Genomic DNA, 22,830 nt, shown 5'->3' on the forward strand with positions numbered 1-22,830 from the left:
TGGCCTGCCCCTGAGGCGGAGCCGAGATGGGAGACCTTAAGACCTGAGATCCAGATGTGCTGGCTCTCTTGGATCCTGGTGATCCTGGAAGCTGGACGGTAGACTGAGCAGAGTTATCCAGAGAACACCCCTGGACTGCACTTCACCTCTCCCAGATCCTGCAACCAATCCCTTTACTTGTTGTTACCCCAAAATAAATCTCCCTTTTAACCATGTGGACTTGCCTTAATAAATCCCACAATACCTGTGCATTGTTTCAACAGCAAACAAGGCCCAAAGCCTGACAGATAACCTCTAAGCTGAAACAATTAAGATATTTGATAATAGCCTAATGTACCATTTTTGCAACTTACTTGTGTTTAACATATTATAATACTGTTACTGATACTACAAATGAAATGGATGTCTGTTTTGAATTAAGACAAATATAAAACTTTCATGTCTATAATTTTGTGAATTACTAAAAATTATTGGTTTGGGAAAACATTCCAAGGTATCAATAAAAATTGAGCATAAGCCAACTCTATCATATTCATGACTGCCAAACCAACTTCCACAGTGCAGAGACATAGCAACCCTGTGTTATGCAGAGCAAAAAAATCTACTTAAAATAAATATTCATTTCTATCAGTTTCTAATAAGCAGCTTCCAGTTGACAAAACCTTAATCTCTTAATACAGACTTGATCTTGTTCTGAACACTCAGAAAGGAATTATTATATCAACAAAGATCAATGTTTTTGGAAATGGATTTCACAAAGATTATTTACATCACTCCCTGTAATCCTAGCAGTGAACAGTTTCTGGTAATGTTTCCCAGTGTTAGTATCGAGGAAAACAACACACTCTACTCATGAAATGTATATCAATATAGCTTGATAATATTGAAAAGTGGTTCTTACCTATTGACGTCCCAGACTTTACTAGTCATATCCAGTGAGGCAGAAGCCACAAAATCACCACCAGAGTGCCATGTGCAGGACCATACTGCGTGGCTGTGTCCTTCAAAGGTCAATATGCATTCATTTTTTGCAAGGTCCCATAATTTAACTGTGGAGTCACCACTTGAAGTAGCCAACTTGTTGCCACTGTTTTTAAGAAAACAAGAAGACAATTTGTTTAAAATGCAATTCATGTTTTTCTCTGAACCATGTGTATATTTATACATACTTATAAAAATATATTTTTATACATATATATACTATTACAAGTGATGTGTGTTTAATTGAGGTTTGTTTGCTTTAGTTACACACTTAAATGGCTAGACTTCATGATAATATTTGAGTCTACACAATTATTTACTTTGATTGATTAGGAATTTATACTATGAGATAAACGGCTAATGTGTACTTTTTAAATTAGATCTTCTAGAGTGCTCCTGATTAATTTACCAACACAGCACTTTCCTTTTTAGGTTGAGTTGAGTTCAAGGTTATGTGTTACACTATGTGAGAAGGGAGACTTCAAAATGAAGACCGTCTAGATGTGTTGAGACCCTTCAAAAACACAATAGGGAGAAAGCTCTTGTCATTGACCCTTGTCACACTGATTAAATTATTCAAGAAGATGAGGGATAAGGCAGGGTTGTTTTTTTTTTTTTTACTTTATCATTAAAAATGAGAATTTTAAGGTACTGAGTAATTGATGATGAATCACTGGATTTTTCTATTGAAGTTATTAGCAGATATTTTGAAAGCCATGGCGTTCAACGAATGGACACTATATCCAGTTTAAGGAAACAGTGCTTGTCAATGATCAGGAGCAGCTGACTTTTCTGGGGTATTGGGCCAAAATATCAGCTACAAGCAAACTACACTTTCATCATCTTTGTGTGAGTTGACCTTGAATATTCTTTGTGTTCCCTTGGTAGCTTTCACACACTGAATTGTACTGGCCTCTGCCTCAGCCTGTTTTTTTTTTTTTTTTTGTTTTTTTGTTTTTTTTTTTTTAAATCATGGAAACACATCTTTTCTCTGTGTTCTTAGCATCATGCTTGGCAGAAAACACTTCAGAATAAATAAGTAAAATTGGATGAATGTGTGAATAAAGCCACACTGTAAAGAGAGAAGGAAAGTACATCTACTGCCACTTTCCTAAACCAGCATGATTCCTAACTACATTCTAAATACTAATCTTTATTTTCACTGGTAAGTGGAGACCTCACCTTTTATCAAGGAAGCTTTATTTTGAAGCAGCAGGAGATCATCACAGAAAGCCACACTAGTCAAAATGTGGAGAAAAAGTGACAGATTGATGTCTAGCCCCAGTTGACATATCAACAATACAATGTCTGTACCCAAGACTCAGGGTACATTATGGAAGAGGGCACAGAAAGATTGTAAGAGCCAGAGGACCAGGAAGTCTTCTGTTAGACGGTGTTTTCTGTATATAACAGGGAGTGGCATCCATGAAATCTCAACAACATGGCTGCCTAAACAAGACCTCAACAATATCAATAACTGTTGACATACTATTGTAGATGGGGAAAAGCTCAGCAGCCTCACCCCTAGATAAAGAGCTATAGGCAATTAGCAACTCCTGAAAATCTTCTCCAGGGAAGATCCTTGGGATTGGTTATTCCATACCAAGGAGCAGTCCTAGAAACATGTGCATGCAGGTAACACTGGACAGAATCAGCAAGTAATATGTGTAGGTTTATTTCTTTGTAAGTATATATGATGATAACAGCTAAAGAAGGGGAGGCTATGAATTTGGGAGGGAGTGTCAGACACAGGAGCTAGGGATGGACGAAAAGAACACGAGAAATGATGTAATTATATTTTAGTTAAATTGCAAAGAAAAAAAAGTCAATATATTGAAAGGTATTTGACTTTTAATAGTGAACTTTTTTATTTTAAGTGGGCCATGGAAATTCCGTTTGTACAGAGGAAACAGGCAGCACTGGCAGGGAGCTCTTGAAATGCTGCAGGCGTGGTGGATTATAAGCACTGAAGATATTCCCGCTAAAGTCAGAAAGGACATCTACTTACCTTTCAATTAGCATAGCTGAAAATTGCCATAGGACAGTCAGGGTTTCACAGTTAGAGAGAAAATAAACATATTCTTTGCTTTGTAGCAACGGTTTGTTCATGCATGTTCTTGTCATTTATACTTTTAGTTTTCGGTATTGGACACCAAACAATAAAAAATACATTTATCTAAAATATTTAAACAAACATAAAACAATTTCTTTCTTTTCTCTATCCCGTTTCTTACGTGTTAGCAGGCTATCAGGGCTCAAAGTCTTGGTCTAGGATAAGAATTACTGTTGAGTTTTTTGCCTGTAGCTGAAGAACTCTCCACACAAATTTAATATACTTCTCTTTAATTTAAAATACAACTGCGATGTTGTACTGCCATTTCTTTTTAAGTATCACAAGCTAATATTTAATAATAAATACAAGTAATATTTAAAGAAGTTTTAGAAATTATAACTCATGGATGTAAATACTTCTAAATAAAAAGAAATACAAGCCTGAATATTCTTTTAAAATATTTTCATGCTTCAAAATATGTATATTATATAAAACACAGTATACTTTTCATTCTTGTGAAGACAGAGGACATTCCTGAGTGGACTGTGTGTGTGTGTGTGTGTGTGTGTGTGTGTGAGAGAGAGAGAGAGAGAGAGAGAGAGAGAGAGAGACAGAGACAGAGACAGAGACAGAGATAGAAACAGAGACAGAGGGAGGGGGAGAGAGAGAGCATGTGAGACAGGGGTATAAAATACAATCTCTCAGTAATGTAAGTTAGCATTTCTCCAGCATCTTGCCAAATCCCCAGGGGCAGCAAAAACCTTTCAATGAGCAGGCAAGTATGTCCCTCCTTGGTAAGATCTATATGCCAAAAGTGTTAATTCCCAATGTGTTCACACCTAAAACATAGGTGTGCCACTACATGTGCTAAAACCACAGGATGAAGGAATTTAGAATAAAAAGGTGATAGCATGCAAATATTCAGGTGACTCATTTCCTTTAGGTGCTAAGCGCAGGGATGGGATAAAACAGGGATTTTTCTTTCTCCTTCTTTTGTTTTTTTAGATATTATGTGTGTTTTGTAGCAGGAATCTTAACAAGTCTTATTAATAAAAACAAACCTGAGGCCAGATATTGGGGTGAATGCTGGAAGATCAGAGAAGCAGAACAGGCCACAGGCACCTCACCTCGCCAGTACCTCAGCTGATCCTGTTTCCTCAGACTGGAAGCCTCTGGGTCCTCATCGGGAATGAATCTCAGCTGAACTGCTGCTCAAAAGCCTAAAAGCTTAACCAGCCTAGTTCCTGGTTTTCATGCCTTATATACCTTTCTGCTTTCTGCCATCACTTCCTGGGATTAAAGGCATGTGTCACCATGCCTGGCTGTTTCCAGTGTGGCTTTAAACTCACAAAGATCCATCTAGATCTCTGCCTCCCAAATAATAGGATTAAAGGCATGTGTTCCACCATTTTCTCTATATCTATATCTAGTGGCTGTTTTGTTCTCTGACCCCAGATAAGTTTATTAGGGTGCACAATATTTTGGGGAACACAATATCACCATGGTGTATGCCTGTGTGGGGGGTGGGGTGGGTGTGGGTGTGGGTGTATGTGTGGTGTTGGAGGAGGTGAGTTGCTGGGAGTGGACTTTGTGGTTTTAAATTCCCATGCCAGGTCTAGAGTCTCTTTTTCTCAATGCCTGCTGCCTGTGGATCAGGACGTAAAGCTCTCAGCTATTGCTCTAGTACTATGCCTGGATTTTTTTTTTTAAGTAAGTATTGCCTTGGTCATGGCATCTTTTCACAACAATAGAATATTAACTAAGATAGATGTGTACATGTGGTGGTTTGAATAAGAATGGCCCCCATAGGCTCATATATTTGAATGCTTAGCGGGAGTGACACTACTTAAAAGGATTAGAAGGATTAGGAGGTGTGCCTTGTTGGAGGATGTGTGTCACTGAGGGTGGGTTTTGAGGTTTCAGAATCCACTCAAGCTCAGAGTCTCTCTCTCTTTCTTCTCTCTCTCTCTCTCTCTCTCTCTCTCTCTCTCTCTCTCTCTCTCTCTCTCCTACTGCTACAGTGCCTGTCTGCATGCTGCCATGATGATAATGCTGGGGCCTGCTTACTTATCTCATTTACCCAGATGTTGGAGCCAATTTGGTTTCCTAGTGGCCGTACCCAGCACCCAGCACAACTGCGTGGGAGGTTGATTGGACCACGGATCTGGGTACCAGGTGTTTGTAAGGGTGTGACAACAAGAGGGAGGTCTTTTGCTCCACCCCTTGGCATTGTTATAAATAGCCCTTTGGAATAAAGCTATAGGCCTGGTTGGATAAGGATCCAGGGCCACTTGAGTCTATCCTGTGTTTTCTCTCTCCCTATTTCTAACTAAGTCTCTTATCCCTCGTTCCTCAAGAGTTTCTGGGGTAAATAAGTGTGGGGGCTGGTCCACCACATTAAACCTCTTGGAACTCCAAGTAAGCCACAATTAAATATTTTGTTTTATAAGAGTTGCCTTGGTCATGGTGTTTCACAGCTTATAGCAACTGTAACCCTAAGACAGCACAGGTAAAATAGGTTATTCTCTGTTTTACTCAGCTCATAAAATGTTTATATTTGTAACACCCACTTTTAGAATTTAAATTAGAAAAGTATTCAGACATTTATGACACATTTAGTATAAACCATTTATGAGAGCTCTCAGACATTAGGGTACATTAGGGAAGAAGTGTCTGCAAGTTTCTTATACTTGTCTCCTTTGATAAAGAGCTAGCAGATCGCTTGCAGAGTGAGTGAATTCTCCACTGGGACAGGATAAATCAAGCTCAGTACACATCTACACAGAGAATGGTCTTTGCTGGTTTTCTTAAGTAAAAAATTCCCCTTGTCTAAGTTTTCAAATGACACTCCTTGTTTTCACTAAAATCCTAGAAACAATCTAGAATCACAAAGAAAATGAAGCAAAAAGACAGAACTGTGGGCAGACTGTACAGATTCTGAAAATAGGAGAGGCCCATGGAAGAATACCTAGGCCTGTGTCCCAAGGCTTGTTGTGTGTGTGTGTGGTGGTGGTGGTGGTGGGGAGATATGGTAAAAGACAGGGCAGAATTCAAGAAAGAAATAAACAAAGAAAGGAAAATACTTTTCTGACAGTAATGAACTCCCAGGGATGTTCATAGTGTTGTTTTGCATTCAATACAGTGGCTGAACCCTAAGCAACTCTCCCAACTGGCAATTGCAACCACAGCTACCAGGAGCGGTTCAGCGGCACAGACCACAGCCAAGCAGGAATTCTGTTCCTGCAGGCACTGGCTCCATCATGGCTCCTAAAGGTAACTTGATCTAAATCTCTATCCTTCTATAGAACTCAGGACTCAAAGGTTGAGGTGAAATCCTACCAGCTTAGAGGGGTGAATAGCAAGTAGCTCCTCACCTTCTCTCCTTGCTACAGTCTCCAGAAAAAGAGGCCCTTCTTCCGCTCAGCCCACCCTCACTACATTTAGTTCCTCCCTCCCACTTCCTGTCAGCTAGTTGCTCAGCCTCCTGACCCCAGGTTAATTTTATTTAATCAAATAAATGTAGCATGTCTTTGCATCATTAACAAAAGCAGCAGAAAAAAATATAACACATCTTTACACAGTTAAAATAATGTACCATAACACACAGTAAATTACTGTTGAATTCGTTTCTGTCAATAATGCATGGTAAATTACCATTGACTTCTTTTCTGTGGGACTCTAGAAGCTTCCTTTAAATGTTCTGACACTCGGGGGAGCATCAAAGAGGGATGGTATGAAGCACAGCATGGAAAGAGAATAACCCCCAGACTAAGATATCTAGCTTTCTCCAAAAAAATACCACCTTTTCCTGGGATATTTTGTTTAGAGCTTTGGGGTCCCCTCACTCAGTTGCTTAACCACCTTCCACTTTCTTTTCTGCTCAACATTGAGATTGCATTTAATACAATAAGATGTGTTTAAAACAAGAATACAACATGTCAGTAACAAATCCAGTCTTCCAGACAGATCCAAGTACATATGAAGACATACATAGAAGACATAGTCTGTCTTCATATGCATTTGAGTTTACTCTTCATGCTGTCTTATTCCTGTCTTTATTTCTTTTTTAACTAGAAGACCTCATAAATGAGACACATGGGCAAAAGAGCAACAGCCTATCACAAGGCCTGTACACAGCATGAACATATATAGAATGCAGTCATTAGGTTTACTCTGATAAATGCTCACTTTTCCTCCTATTATAGATAAAAGAAGCCTGGGAGCTACTACATAGGTCTTGTTCCTATACTCATTATAAAATCAATTCTAAGCCACACATATTGTGGAGAGTAGGAAAGACAGAGAAATGGACATACCCATAATTCCTTATCATTGTATTGAGTGATAAGCTGCTTATTTTACATGAATATTCTTTTCAGATTTCTTACATTTTCATGTGCATGAGTGTTTTGTCTACATGAATATCCATGCTGTACATGGATACCTGGTGACCATGGAGGTCTGAAGAGGGTGCTGGATCCCCTGGAGCTGAAGTTGTAGGCTGTTGTGAGCTACCATTTGGTTGCTGGGTGTTGAATCCAGGTCCTCTGCAAGAGTAATAACAGGTCTTAGCCAGGCGGTGGTGGTGGCACATGCCTGTAATCCCAGCACTTGGGAGGCAGAGGCAGGCAGATCTCTGTGAGTTCGATGCCAGCCTGGGCAACAGAGTGAGTTCCAGGACAGGCTCCAAAGCTACACAGAGAAACCCTGTCTCAAAAACCAAAAAAAAAAAAAAAAAAAAAAAAAGAGTGATGTTCACCACTGAGTCATCTCTTATGCCCTGGGTGTCCCTCCTCTACTCTAGAGCATACTACTGACTGAGGAATTCTATTTGTGGTGTATACAGTGAAAAAAGAGATTCCAATGAAAAACTGGTACAACTTTTTATATAGTAAGACATCTTGCTAAACAGGACAAAAAAACCATAGAATTAGAAATGTAATTTGTAATTCTGTTCCTATTTCTGTTTCATATCTTGCATTGATGCCATTGTTTAGGTTGTAAAAGGAAAAGGAAAGCTTATAGGCTGGTTTAATAACTTTCAACAGCTCAGGACTGATGATGCTATGCTGGAAATAAGATAAACGGGTTCTAGAATTCCCTTCAAGATTTTAAAAACTAAAATATTTGGAATTCATTTAATTTTGCCTTTTGATTGCAGTAGACATTCTCCTAAGTAGTTTAGGTCATTAACACTTGTGCATATATATGACATTAAAATAAATTTTCTAGTAAAGCATAACCTTGTCTAATCATAAATTTTTGATATTTATGCATAGTTAAAGTCTATTTTCATTTTATGGCTAAAAATTATTTGGGCTATCTGAAGACTATTACATTTGAAACTTTCTTTTCTTTTAACAAATGCATTATTATTATTTAAGAATTAATTATTATATAACATAGCAGATAAAAGAAAATAATCAACATTTAACAGATTCTATAATACCCATCTTTTGTGAAACAAAAGATATGAAGAATATATTTACTTTCTTTTTAGGAAAACTTAGCTAATATCTAGCATTGTGCCTAGAGCCATGGTTCTCATAAAGGGGGGTTAAACCAGAAAGACAAAGTCTTTGTTCTCATGAAGCTTGCCTTCCAACTGAAGAGGGAAATGAGGTAATTAAGTAAATGACTTAGTAAGACCTCTTCAGAAGTATGCTGTGCACTGTGTAGAGAGCCTAAAGTATCCACTGAAGAGAGGAACTGTGAGCTAAAAGCAGAGCAGAATTAGGCAGCAGCTCAAGAGACAGAGTTGATTTTTCAGGAAGCATAGGGCACAAGTTCTAGGTACAGGCACTGAGGCAGTCAAGACTTGATCAAGGGGAACTGAAGGGGAGTGTGGCATGGGGTGAGTGAGGATGTAGAGAAGGGTGGAGATGAGAAGAGGTGGCCTGAGAAGTAGGAGGAGCCAACTGCAGAAGTCTTTGTTGGCCCTTGGTCATAAAGATACCTGAAAGGCCACCTAAGTGCTGAGATTTGACCCAGGAGGTTTATTGATTGGTGGACCAGCTGGTGAAAATGCTGCAGATAGAATGCCAGACAACTCAATCCATCTTCCCCTGCAGTACCAGCACAGAAAGCCATCATCCTGCAGGGCATCTGTGGATCCTGTCCAGCACTAGGAAGCTGAGACCTAGTGCTTCCAGAGCTTTAGTCTTTCCTCTTCTTTCACCTCATCACAGGGGGAAATCTATACTGAACCAGTTTGAAAACCTCTTGAAAATATTATCTTCAATACTTTGTTTCTCTGGCACTGTTTTCTTTTCTTTCTTTTTTTCTCTCTCTTTCTTTCTTTCCTTCCTTTCTCTCTTTCTCTTCTTCTTCTTCTTCTTTTCTCCTTCTCCTTCTCCTCCTTCTTCTCCTCCTCCTCCTTCTTTTTCTTCTCTTCCTCCTCATTCTTCTTTTTCTTCATTTTTTTAACATTATCATAGCCATTTATTATTTTTAGTTCCTAAGGACAAGGTCTGTTTCTTCATGTTAGTAATGACCAGCTATTTGACTATGCCTTTCCCATACTAAATTTCCACAAAGGTTTGATTAAATCATACTTGTAGAGATGTTTTAAGGTATAATAATAAATATAATAAAATATTATGTGAACAAACAAAAACTAAAATATCAAAATTGCACAAAACAAACAGAAGGATTCCTAAGTGTATGAACGAGTGGGTCTCTGTTTCTTGTGTCTTCTCTTGTCCCTGCTCTCTCTCTTGTCTGTAGCATTTCAGACTGTCTTAGGAGTCTCCTTACTATAGCGCAGAGAGACAAGGAGACACACCCTACCTGTGTCAGCAAAATGCTGCCGCTGAAGTCATTGCTTGATGCATGTCACCTAATAGCACCATGAGTTATAGTGTGGATTCAGGGATGAAATGCTTTGGGAGTTTCAGCTGAGCCGCTGAGCAGCTTCAGTCGATTTCTTTCATTGGCAATGGGAATCCTTAGTGAAGTCATAGTAGTTTTTCACTGATAGAAAAGATTGAAATCAGTTCATATGCATTGTGTGTGTCAATTCAACTTCTGTCTTCATTTTTATTTCATCTATCAAGCTATCCTACACTTAATTACCTCTCAAAAAGTTCATGTTTGAAAGAGTCTTATAATCTTTTGCATTTAAAGTACAGTTTAACATTCACAAAATGTACCATCTTTTTAGAAATACAAAGATATAATTTTCCTCAAAGACTTCATGTACTAATTAGTTACATAAGTGTATAACCAATTAGTGTCAGTATTCCCTAATAATTCTACCAAATGAATATAAAGGATGGAAGTGATGGGGCAGAGAATGGGCAGAAATGGCCAGGATCATCTTTAAAAAGTGACACATTTGAACAAAGTTATCTATCTATCTACCTATCTATCTATCTCTACACATACACACACACACAAGTATTTACAACATAAAAATAGGGGATTAGAAGAACGAGTTTATTGTGCAGGAAATTATGGTATATTCTCAGATTTTACGGTATTTTTTTTTTCACTCAAGAAGAGAAGAGTAGTAGAAAATTAGACAGAGTGGACAAGCAACAATCAACTATTAAGGGCCTTTCTTGGAGTCCTATGGAATGGGGCTCTGAGCAGGGAGGGGGTCAGGAGGCCTTAGTGAGGTGTAATCAGGTGTTAGTTTTAGGGGCAGGAGGGGCAGGCTTGCTACAGGAGCAAGACAGGAGTTGTGTAGGGGAATTATAAACATTTCTAATGTAGACTTGCATTTAATATTGAAATGAATTACTTTGATATCTGCTCTTTGCATATTAACAGTCATTCCTGGATGAGGGAAATGAGTCTCAAGAGCAGGGATCAGTCTCACACGTGTATTTCCCACTTAGCCAAGGCATTTTTCCGAGTCTAACTTGTAATACAGGCGGTGTGCTCTTCCTGCAATGAAAAGTGCTCCTGGGAGGCTGCTGCTTCTGCACCTGTTTTTGACCTCTGAGCTGAGTGAGTAAAATTCCCGAGTCCCAAAATTTTTCAATATACTCTCTTCTGACTTTCAGGAGTACATGGTAACCAAAAAATCGTGAGTGTGGCATCAAGTTCAAGTCTTATGAGGATTGATTTGACAATATATTCTAGGTCAGCAGAGACAGGATACACTGCCCAACACTCACAGCTCAAAATAAATTATGGAATGGAACACAATCCTTTCTCCACACTGCTGCCGCGACCTGTTCACAAAGCTGCTTCAAAATAAGAACAGTGAAGAGCCATGCCTTGTACAGACTTGAAGAGAATTCCAAATGGAATTAGGCACAGTATTTCTTTTGTGTGTATTTCTGTGTGTCTGTGTCTGTGTGTGTCTGTGTGTGTGTGTGTGTGTGTGTGTGTGTGTGTGTCCATGTTCCTGTGTGTTTGTGTGTGTGCATACATGTAGAGGTCAGTGGTCACTCTCAGGTGACAGGATCTCTCTCTGGGGCCTGGGACTCTCTAATTAGCTGCCCAGCCATAACTTGGGATCCACCTGTAGAGACAGCAATTGCCAATGATTGTTATCTACCCCTACCTGGAAGGACTAAATAGAAATAAAATAGTTTGCCATTGAGTATTTGAGAAGTGGCTATTGGTGCAGGGCTCAGAGGGACTCTGGACCCACACTTGGCACAGCCACTGTTGACAGCTCTGATGAATAAAAACAACATTCCACCATGGTACCAGGACAAACACCATCTCTGTTCCTGGTATCCAATTGGATACTTTCCATAATGATGATATCACAGTGACAGTTTTTCAGAAATTTATAATCTTAAACCCAGAGAGCACTGAACTCCATCTAACTGAATCACACATCCCTACATTTAATTAATTTTACAAATTATTCTATTTTTTTTTACCACTTACTCTCTAAAAAATCTTCTTTATTTCCTTCTCCAGGGTGAATGATCCCAGTAGAGTACTGGCCCTTCTTGGGCAACTTCACCCAGGGATGTTCCCTCTAGTATTCCAACCTTCCTCCCAGTCACCAAACATATCTGTTTGGAAGAATCTGTAAGTTTCAAGGACTCCCTTCTGTGAAGTTAGACTTGGCAGAATTTACAGACCATCCAATTTGATAACAGGAACAGAGACAGTGTTGCTCCTGGTACCGTGGTGGAATGTTGCCCTTGCTCATCAGAGCTCTCAATAGTGGCTGTGTCAAGTGTGGGTCCAGAGTCCCTCTGAGTCCTGCATCAATAGCTCCTTTTCAAATATTCAATGGCAAAGCATTTTATTTCTATTTACCCCTTCCAGGAAGGGGTAGTCTTGCCTCACTCACTTTTATTCTTGCTTCACTCAGCAGTTTATGACAGACATTAATGAAAGTTCCCCTGTTCTCTCTCAGGTATGATACCAATTCTCTTCTTGTTCTGCCATTGATAGCTCATTCACGTTCCATACCTCTTTGCACACACTTGCTTTGTCTTGACTTCTAGGTTTCGTGCATGCACTGTGAATCCAGATGCCTGATGAGTTCACAAAGAGCAAAACCATATACTTTATCAAACATTTTCTCATCGCTAGAGTGTGAACAATGCTCTTAGCATCTTACAGCTGAGTGGAACAACTTCATTTCATTATTTATCTCGAGGATTACCATCTGCCACATGCTGTGTACACTATTTCATTAGGTGTGTGTGTGTATGTGTGTGTGAGTGTGTGTACATGTTGCTGTGTGTGCAAGTGTCCATGCATGTGCATGTGTAGGCTAGAGGCCAGTCCCTAGTGTTGTTGCTCAGACATCATACACATTGTTTCTTTGAGGTAGAGTCTCTCCTAGGACCTTGAACTTGCCTAATTTTGACTTTACCTCCCTGGTGCTAGGATTACAAGTGTATACCATCATGCTTGTCTTTTCACATGGTTTCTGGAGATCCAAAGCAGATCTTCATGCTTTCATGGAAAGCATTTTACCAATTGAACTGCACCCACTCTATCCCAGCTCATAGCTGATTTACCTTTATTCAACAGCACATATATTTTCAACATATTATTTCAACCTTTTCCCAGTATCTTAAATCTCAGCATTAAATATAAAACTATATTTGATGCCCACATATTAAAATATGAAACTCATTTGATTTAACTCTCAATTTCGGGCATTAAATATCCTTACTGTTTGCTTCTCATGTTTCATTTTCAAATTATTTTCTTTAGCTTCATGTGAGCATTAGTCTTGTTGATGAGATCAGTTTATTAAAAAAAAATGGCTCACTCTAATAAGAGCTATATTGTATTCTTACCCTGAAACTCCATTGAGCAATTAAGTTTACTAAGCCATTCTTTAGATACCTAAACACCATTTGTCTAGCCTAAAATGCCATTAATCTCAGCCATGATTAAATGTAGCTAATTTACTCTCCTGTCCCTCCATTACTGCAGATGTACATGAGAAAAAGAGCAATAGGAACATCCTGTGAATAATCAAATCCAACGATATCACCACCATTGAACACTTCTCTGGTCTCCTTGGAATACAATAGGTCCCAGCAATGAATGGGAAAGATGTAGCTGTGACTAGGTAGTTATCTCATCTCATTACCCCACAATATCGCAAGACTTAATGTGCATATCACAGAACCCATCACCAAGGCTATACCATTCACTAGAGATGGAAATTTTCTAACATGATAGGCAGTGAGTTTTGTATCAACTCTGAGTTCTTCACCACCAGCTTAAGGTGAATTAAGTTTAATACTCATTAGCTCTCCACTCAGGGTATATAAGGTAAAAATAGAGATTAGTAGCAATTAGAACTCATCTGCTGTAGTCACATCACTGTCATGTCAAAGCCTTGCTGCTTTTGAAACATTTAGTTCTTCAGTATCATTATCAGTAAAAGACAAATGGTACCTCTCCACTGTGATTCTATAGAGCAAGTCAAACCAAGACTTTCTTCCACAATGAGCACACTCTGTATATTCTCTTTAAGGACTTGTGGCCTGCACAGAACATACTGCTTTGGAGACTTTTCCTGTTTTGTTTTGTTTTTTTTTTTTTTTTTTTTGTGGGATCAGTAATGATCCTTTCTACTTCCATGTTCCAGGAAATCTGTCTTGTGTAAAAATTGGAGTTTACGACCAAAAGAATTGTGAAATCCAACTATGCAGACTTGGAATGTTACTTGATATAGGTAGATATTTCAATGTTGAAAGAAGGAAGGAGGAATTAGGGCAGTGAGTTTTAACTGAAGCAAATTTTAGTTTTCAGAATTACTGTCTCCCCTATATTGAAATATACTTATAAAAATGTCTATTTTGCTGTTCATAAGAATATTAGAAATATAAGCCTAAGGCTTTCTTGGTTCAGTATAATAATTAAATGTCTAGTAAATTTTTGAAGTTTTATTCTGTACTATAGTGTAATGTGTTAAGAAAATAGTTTACATAGGAATTTGGGCATCTTTTAAAGGATTTCACCTATAATAAATATTTAGATATGTATCTTCTTCAATTCTTAAATATAGTATCATGAATATAGTAGTGCACTTTTGTAACTTTGAGGAATTATGAACCTAAAGAATTTTGTAGATTTGTATTTTAACTAATATTTTAAGTATAAATGGTTTACTGTTGCAAAATACAACTTTCTGAAATTTCAAACAAGCTGTAAAATTGCTCAAGAATGAGAAACATAACATATGAAGAATGTGAGGCAAAATTGCTGATGCTGCTGCCTTTATGATAACAACTGATAATTCTTTTATTCTTTATATCTATGAGGTTCTAAAGTTACAATTAAAAGAAAAAAATAAAACACTGAAACAGAAATATAGTATATCATCCCCGATCACCCATGTAAATAGTATTTCAGTGTATATGGTGGATTGAACTCTACTCATTCACTCAGGATAAGGTAAGATGCCACCACTGTACAAGTAAAGGGAAAAATATTCTCTGCTGTTCTGCATTTACACTTCAATGGCATCACTGGGGACAAAATTTTCATCCTGGACTCTTGGCCCTCAGCTTCCCAGGAACACAAGTTACATGATGGCAGTGTGTTCTCAGTAAAAAGAAACAGTGGGATTCTGACTATCAGGAGGTACAGCTGAAGGATTCTTCAAACTCTGTCTTAGAAAAGCAACTGCTGCTGCTATGTCCCTCTGGCCCATGGGGCCCACTGTAGCAACAATGGCAACTTCACAACCATTATTGTTCATATGTGCTCTCTGTGCTCACACCTGTGTCTTTAATGTGGCTTTTTCAACAAGAAGGACCAACAATCTTTGCCAATTCATGTCTGGAAACAATATAAAATAAGATGGTTTCAGGAATACCTTCCTGTTTTTATAACGCAAAGATATATTAAAAATATCGGGATGCCCAGTTGAAGGATTAAAGGAATCGATACACAAGACTGCCACTAAGCCCATGGTATTGACAGAATGATAGAACAACTTTCAACAAACAGATTGAACAGAGCAGCCATAATATCAAAATGGTCAGCTTTTTTTACAATAGCATCAAAAATAAATAGATAGATAGGTAGATAGATAAATAGATAGATAGATAGATAGATAGATAGATAGATAGATAGATAGACAGACAGATGTAGATAGACGGGTAGACAGATAGACAGAATGAATTTGGGGTAGGCTTTATCTTAGCTTTCCATGTCTTCTTCAAATTACATGTTTCTTCTAAAAAGAGTAGATATACAACTATGAGTTTGCCAGGGTTGGCACATACTCTAAAATAGTCCAGAAAAATCTTCAGTCCTATCATCAAGCCAGAAAGGAATCGTGGTCAAAGGAGACACAAGGAAAGATGATCCAACAGTGTCCCCACACTGTGAACTAGCTTGCAGATCTATCCTTCTTGTTCTAGGGCAGGAGTTCTTAACATCTGTTTCTGGCAGTTAGAATCACCATCTTGGAGGGACTTGGAGAAATGCAATCTCTCTGAGCTGCTGCAAACCATCTGAATCAGACATACTAGGACTTGGGACTTAAATTCACAGAGAATTTAACTCTCACCATAGTTTTCTTTAAATATTATTTGCTTCATTTTTAGATCATATAGTTTGTACAATAGTTGAACCTCTCAAAAGAACCATTTGAGTAAATACTTATGACTATATTAATAAAACTCTAAGCATGCCTTCCATCATAGAATTTAGCAATTGACCATTGACAATTACATGCTTGCTTTTGCACATACATACAAATACAATCTATGTCCACATGAATCTACACTTGACTTAGATTCCTGTGTGACTACATGTGAACTACAGAGTGATAGTAAAACCATTCTGTGGTATTCACAATATATAAAACATGCATTTAGCATCTGAGAAGAGAGAGCATCCTAACTCTCTTGCACTAACAGTTGTCTTGAGAGCCTCCCTACAACTTAACTTTTTTACTATGGTGGCTCTTTACATAACTTGGAAACAAAGCATACAAAGGTAGTCAAGGTGATGACAGTCCTAAGGGGATTAATGATCTACCTTGGAGAGACAAAGCAACAATACACTAATAATTAGAATAATTAAGACAAAGAATATATCACAATTAAAAGATATTTTAATAGGACCAGGATTTTACTGACTGTAGACATCTAATTACATGGCAAATTTGTTTGAAGCAGTATTAGAATTTTGACAAAAATATCATTAAATTGTGGTGATTCTGTGTTCCCCAAAATATTGTGTACCCTAATAAACTTATCATGGGTCAGAGAACAGAACAGCCACTAGATATAGAGGCCAGAAAATGATGGCACACACGCCTTTAATCTTAGCATTCTAGAGGCAGAGATCTGCCTGGATCCCTGTGAGTTCAAGGCCACACTGGAAACACCCAGGAGTGGCAACAAGAGCCTTTAATCCCAGGAAGTGATGGTAGGAAACAGAAAGGTATTTAAGGTATGAGGACCAGGAACTAGAGCTGGTGAAGCTTTTAGACTTTTGAGCAACAGTTCAGCTGAGATTCACTCTGGAGATTCACTCAGGCTTCCAGTCTGAGGAAACAGGATCAGCTGAGGAATTGGCAAGGTGAGGTGGCTGTGGCTTGTTCTGCTTCTCTGATCTTCCAGCATTCACCCCAATACCTGGCTCCAGGTTTGTTTTTATTAATAAGACCTTCTAAGATTCATGCTACATTAAATAATTTCTGTGAAGAAATAAAGAAACCCAGTGTTATACTGAGTTGTCCCAATGTAAGAATTTATGAAAGGAAACTTTTCCTCAAGGCACAGGGATCCATGTGGAAGAGAAGGAAGAAAATTTGTAGGAGGCAGTGGTGGTGGATGGTTCCAAGGAAACAATGCCCCCTAGACAGGGCAGAACTAATTTGCCATACAAACCCACAGTGACTGTGGCAGTATGCATAAGACCTGCACATGTTCAAGCCAGATGGGGTCCCAGTACTAAAAGGGGAAAGTGGTCATGGGGTCCCATCCCAAACCAAAAAAAAAGCTATTTGTAATTAATGCTGCTGGCAAAGGAAGATCAGTTTTCTTTAATGGAATGTCCCTGAATGTATTAACCACAGTCTAAGGCTGCTCAGGAGCAGTTGACCAACACAAAACAAACTCCATGTCTTTAACACAAAACAAACTCCAAACTCCATTTTTTTTCTGTGGGTTCCTCTTTTCATTTTGTCTTGTTTGGGTATTTTTGTCTTATTTTGTTTGTTTGTTTAGATTTTCATTTTTAGTTTGTTTTGGTTGAGGGGGGTTGGAAGAGAGGCAGAGGGAGAGAGGGAGGGAGAGAGCGGGAGAGAAATATTATGAAGCTGAGAGGGTAAAGAGATTGGATCTGGGAGGAGCTGGGGTAGAGAAATGTTGATAAAAAATACATTGTATTATTTTTTAAATAATTTTGTAATGGTTGCTTAAAAACTTAAAAGGCTTATATGTGGTCTCCAGTGACTAACTGACACAGATTTGTGGTTCCTATTTGATAGGAAAACACATCAAACAGAGAACTGACAGGACTGTCCCATACCTTCCCAATCCAGTATCCTTTGGGCTTGGGACTGGGCAGGGAAGGCACCATGGTAGACCAAGAAAAGAGCAGACATAGACTGGTTCATTCTGAGCATGCTCACAAGATGCCTATTTAAAACTAAAGCAAGCCGGGCGGTGGTGGCGCACGCCTTTAATCCCAGCACTCGGGAGGCAGAGCCAGGCGGATCTCTGTGAGTTCGAGGCCAGCCTGGGCTACCAAGTGAGCTCCAGGAAAGGCGCAAAGCTACGCAGAGAAACCCTGTCTCGAAAAACAAAAAAAAAAAAAAAAAAAAAAAAAAAAAATAAATAAATAAAACTAAAGCAAAATGATAATGTGTAGTGAGAAATACCGCTGCAATGTGAGCCTGGACCTTCAATTGTTCAGATTGTCCCTCCCAATCTCAAAAATTTAAAATGGAAGCCAATTTTCAGTGAGAATTTTGTTTGTTTGTAAAATTAGGATAAAGCTGTTGGTTTGTTTTATTATTTATGATACAAGATGGAGTCATCATTACTGGACCAAGGTACCAGTCATGCATCATCTGTCCTAGCTGACAAGTGTTCACTATGGGTTCCACTAAACTCCAGAACACTTACGTTTTTTTCTGCTCACACTCATTTTCTACAAATGATTTGCACTAAACTTAATAAGATTGTTTCCATTTGTACTTTTCTGCAATAATCATGGTTCAGAAAAATGTTCCAATCTCCATCAGTGGTGGGATAGAAACTGACTCTAATTAATTTCTTTACATGAGAAGCCTGGAGTTTTGTTTCAAGCAGCTTACAGAAGGATTTGTTTCTATCCAATTGGTTCTTAATATTCACAGGATAATCTTGTTTATATATTATAATATTTCATGTAAGTTCTCAATGATGTACTTACATTTAAGGGGCTTTTAAGCCTGGAGTAATCTATCCCATGTTAAAATGCTTAAAATAAAAAATGTTACCCATATTTGCCTTTAAAAAAATATCATTTAAGTGAGGAGTCTTTCAAAGTGTATGATTTATCAGAGCAGAGTAAGTTAATTATAAAAGTATTAAAGGGTATCTTTATTGTAAGGGTCAACTTGTTCAGTAAGAAGGGTTCAATATGAGTAAGACAGCAACTCTCTTCTCCCAGAACAATATGGTCATTCCGACAACCCATTGAAAAACTACTGTTACTATTAGTTTCATTTTGCTTTTTTCCCCCCATTGCTTAAGATCAAACACACGGCCTTGTACATGCTGGGCAAGTTCCCCATCATAAAGTGACTGAGTATGTTTTTTTAAATAACATAAATATAATATGCCATATAAAGAAAATAAATTAAACAGAACAAAAACAAGGAAAAATGAAGAAAGTACAATTTATTAATAGACACCAAAATTCTACCAATGAGCAACAACTGTAGTCATTATTTACCAAAATGCATTTCTAGAATTTTTTTTTCTGCACCTGCTTCCAGCAGGAAGTAAATGAAGACATAGAAATCGGTAAAGAGCTGACAAAATAGAGATGAAGGAAATTAAAATACAATCATGTTAACTTTTAGGTTGCATTTTATCAAAATTGAAATCACACTAATTTCCTTTAAATTAATATTTTTCTAATAGTTGTTATTAGCTGAGTTCTGAGTTAAAAATGGGTTAAAGTGTAAGAAATTTTGAGCTGATATTTTTTCTTTTACTCTAGTCTATGAAATGATATGAAGAATGTAAATTGCTAATATTTTTAATTATAAGCATCACATGATATGATACATTGAGGATCCATCAACTCTGTGATACCTTTTCAGAAGTCCCCATGTTTGATAAGGAGAAAACATAAGACAAGTGTAATGTGAAGGTCATTTTACAAAGCACATTGCCAGTATTCTACCCAGAACGCCAGGACCACCAGAGAAGTGAGAATGGGATGGGCCACTGGAGATGACATGGAACACATCTGAGGCCTCTGCGATGATGGCCCCCGGCCGGGGTTGTGGAACACAAACAACACGGAGTCTGGGGAGCTTGGTGAGTTTCTATGAAAATACACAGTTAAAAGTAATGTCCCAACATCAATGTTCCTGTAATTTTACTAACTTTATGTAAGATATTAATATTAGGTAAGTTGACTGGAGCATGCCCCGGTCTAAAAATTATGTCAAAAAAGTTTAAAGTGGATAAAACAAACCAACCAACCAAACAACCAAACAACAAAAAATAAAAAGAAGAAGAAGAAGAAGAAGAAGAAGAAGAAGAAGAAGAAGAAGAAGAAGAAGAAGAAGAAGAAGAAGAAGAAGAATCATGCTTTGCTTTCACACCACGCCTGCCCAACGCCCAGCTTTAAAACACACAGGAGTTTATGTTGTTAAACTCTTCATAGCAGATTCCGACGGGTGCACACTCGCCACTTTTTACAATGTATACCCACGTAGCACACTCAGGTCTGATCATCAACGGCATCGGCATTATCAGCCCTTTACCCACAGGTTCTCTCCTGTCTTTATCTTTAGTCTGTTTTATGGTTAGAGAGCATGCTTGCAGACATCTTGTTGTTTCCTCCAAGTGGCGCTCACACTCTTTGCCCTCGACTTCTAATACATTTATGAAGTATGTGATGCCATGGACATCCTGCTTCCTTTTGCTCACATGTTAGCCGGGCTCAGGCATTATCTCGTATGGAGTGTTCTGCTAACCCATTGTCTCTGGGCTTCTACCTTCATCTGTCTGGGCAGATGTTCTCATGTTTCCAGTACGACTGCTGTATTCATGTTTCCTTCTGTGCGGGCAGGCACATACGTCTATATTTTCTCAGCCCTTTGCTCTCTGGGGATGATTTGCAATGCTTGTGCAGATGTGGTGCACAAGGGAGTGGAGGTTAACACTTTGGAGACAAGGCTCTGTCATTTTCTGGCAGTCATGGCTGCTGTGGAAAAAATGTGAAAAGAACCTGTTTCTGTTTTCTCTCTGTGTAAATAATTTCTCAGCTCGTTTGTGGATTTCTTTATGACTGGAGTTCAATAATTAACAAGGCTGAGTCTTAATATTGCTATGTCCTAAAACTTCCATTTTGATGTTTGCATTGACTTTCCATTTAAGGAAACTTTCAATGCATTTGAGTGTGTGTTTTTGTTTCACAAAAATAATAGCAGTTCTGTGTTATAGAATATTATTTTCAGGTGTGCTACTTTTGTTTATGTTGCATTTGTTTAACTCTGTGAAACTGTGTTACTGTGCCTGTCTAAAACACCTGATGGTCAAGTAAAGAACTGAATGACCAATAGCGAGGCAGGAGAAAGGATAGGCGGGGCTGGCAGGCACAGAAAATATATAGAAGGAGAAATCTGAGAGGAAAGAGAAGAAGAGCAGCCAGAAAAGGAGGTGGACTCCAGAGGCCAGCCACGCAGCTACACAGCAAGCCACAGAGTAAGAGTAAGATTTATATAAGTAAGGACAGGACAAGCCCAGAGGCAAAATGTAGATGGGATAAGTAAAGTTAAGAAAAGCTGGGAAGAACCAAGCCAAGTTAAGGCCAAGCATTCATAATTAAGAATAAGCCTCCACGTAAAAGAGTAAAAAACAACCAACAACAATTCTGTGTTGGAACATTCTTCTCTCACTTTGGGTCTCTTCTCAACAGTGTTCACAATTTTCTTATTTTCTCTGTAGTTCAGTGACAATTGCAAGCTTCCTTGAGAAACAATTTGTTTTTGCTTTGTTTGTTTGTTTTATTTTGTTTTTTTTTTGTTTGTTTTTTTTGAGAAATAGTTTCTCTATGTAAGAGCCCTGGCTGTCTTAGAGCTTGTTTTGTAGACCAGGCTGACCTCAGATTCTCAGAGATCTGCCTGACTTTGCCTCCTGAGTGCTGGGATTAAAGGCATGCACACTACCACCCCCAGCAAGAATTTGTTTTGTATTATCTCTCACATTTTAAAATATTATATGCTTTATTTTAAAATCTTTTGCTTTCATATGGTGGAAGTAAAATACTAACCTTATTAATTAATTAAAGTTTGTCTTTCCTACTGGAGTTTAGTAGTCAAAGATGATGTATTCTTTGTGTCTATGCCATTTTCATGGAGAGGGGTTTGGAAAGTGTGTGTGTGTGTGTGTGTGTGTGTGTGTGTGTGTGTGTGTGTGTGTGTGTGTAGTGATGGGTCTATATGGGTCTATGCAGTATGTATGAGTATGTGTGAATGTGTAGAGTATTTGTGAGTACATATTGGTAGGTGGGGGATCTGGATATGTATGTATATGGGTGTGTTTAGTGTGTGTGGATGTTTGTAACGTATGTGTGGGTTAGGGGTATATGGAAGGTCTAGGTGTGTGTAGTGTACTGTGTGAGAGTATTTGCTGATACATGTGGGTGTGAGGGGGATTTGGGTATATATGTACTGTGTGTATATGTAGTGGGTTTGGGTGTATAGGTGTATATAGTTTGCAGGCATTAGAATGGAAGAGTAGGGGGGGGATCTGGGTGTGTGTGGACTATGAAGGAGTGTATGTAGAATGTGGTATGTAGTTGGTATGTGGGTATGTGTGCAAATGTATTTAGGTGCAGAGTGTAGTTGGTATGTGGATATGTGTGGGTATGTTTGCAAATATGATTAGGTGCAGAGAAGCTTAACTGGATGATGTGATTTTTTTGTTATAGACAGTAGACAGGAGAGAGATTCTGGGAAATGGTCTTTCTTCCATCCAAGCTTGTATTTCTAGAATACTGTTTTCTCCTGTGGCTGTTTTGATCAATTGGGACTCTCCACTGATACACATGGGACTCTGGGAAATGAAGTCACTTCCATAATGAAAGTGGACTGTGGGAGGCAGCAGATTTCTGCTCTGAAGTCTTCCATGCTCCATGGTTGCCTTGTCTCTTCTTTAATT

The 22,830-nt window shown here is 38.4% G+C and overlaps 1 protein-coding gene across 3 annotated transcripts in view; it reads right to left on the reverse strand.

Annotated features, from left to right (window-relative positions):
• The window catches only part of Spag16 (sperm associated antigen 16), an 841,320-nt gene that overhangs the window by 420,662 nt on the left and 397,828 nt on the right, over positions 1 to 22,830 (reverse strand). For all 3 annotated transcript variants that reach the window (XM_076550173.1, XM_006994855.4, XM_076550176.1), the window contains one exon: positions 902 to 1,087. In XM_076550173.1, coding sequence (XP_076406288.1) covers positions 902 to 1,087 — 186 coding nt within the window. The remainder of the gene's footprint in view (positions 1 to 901; positions 1,088 to 22,830) is intronic.

The sequence above is a fragment of the Peromyscus maniculatus genome, chromosome 13 (assembly GCF_049852395.1).
Source record: "Peromyscus maniculatus bairdii isolate BWxNUB_F1_BW_parent chromosome 13, HU_Pman_BW_mat_3.1, whole genome shotgun sequence".
NCBI classification, from domain to species: Eukaryota; Metazoa; Chordata; class Mammalia; order Rodentia; family Cricetidae; genus Peromyscus; species Peromyscus maniculatus.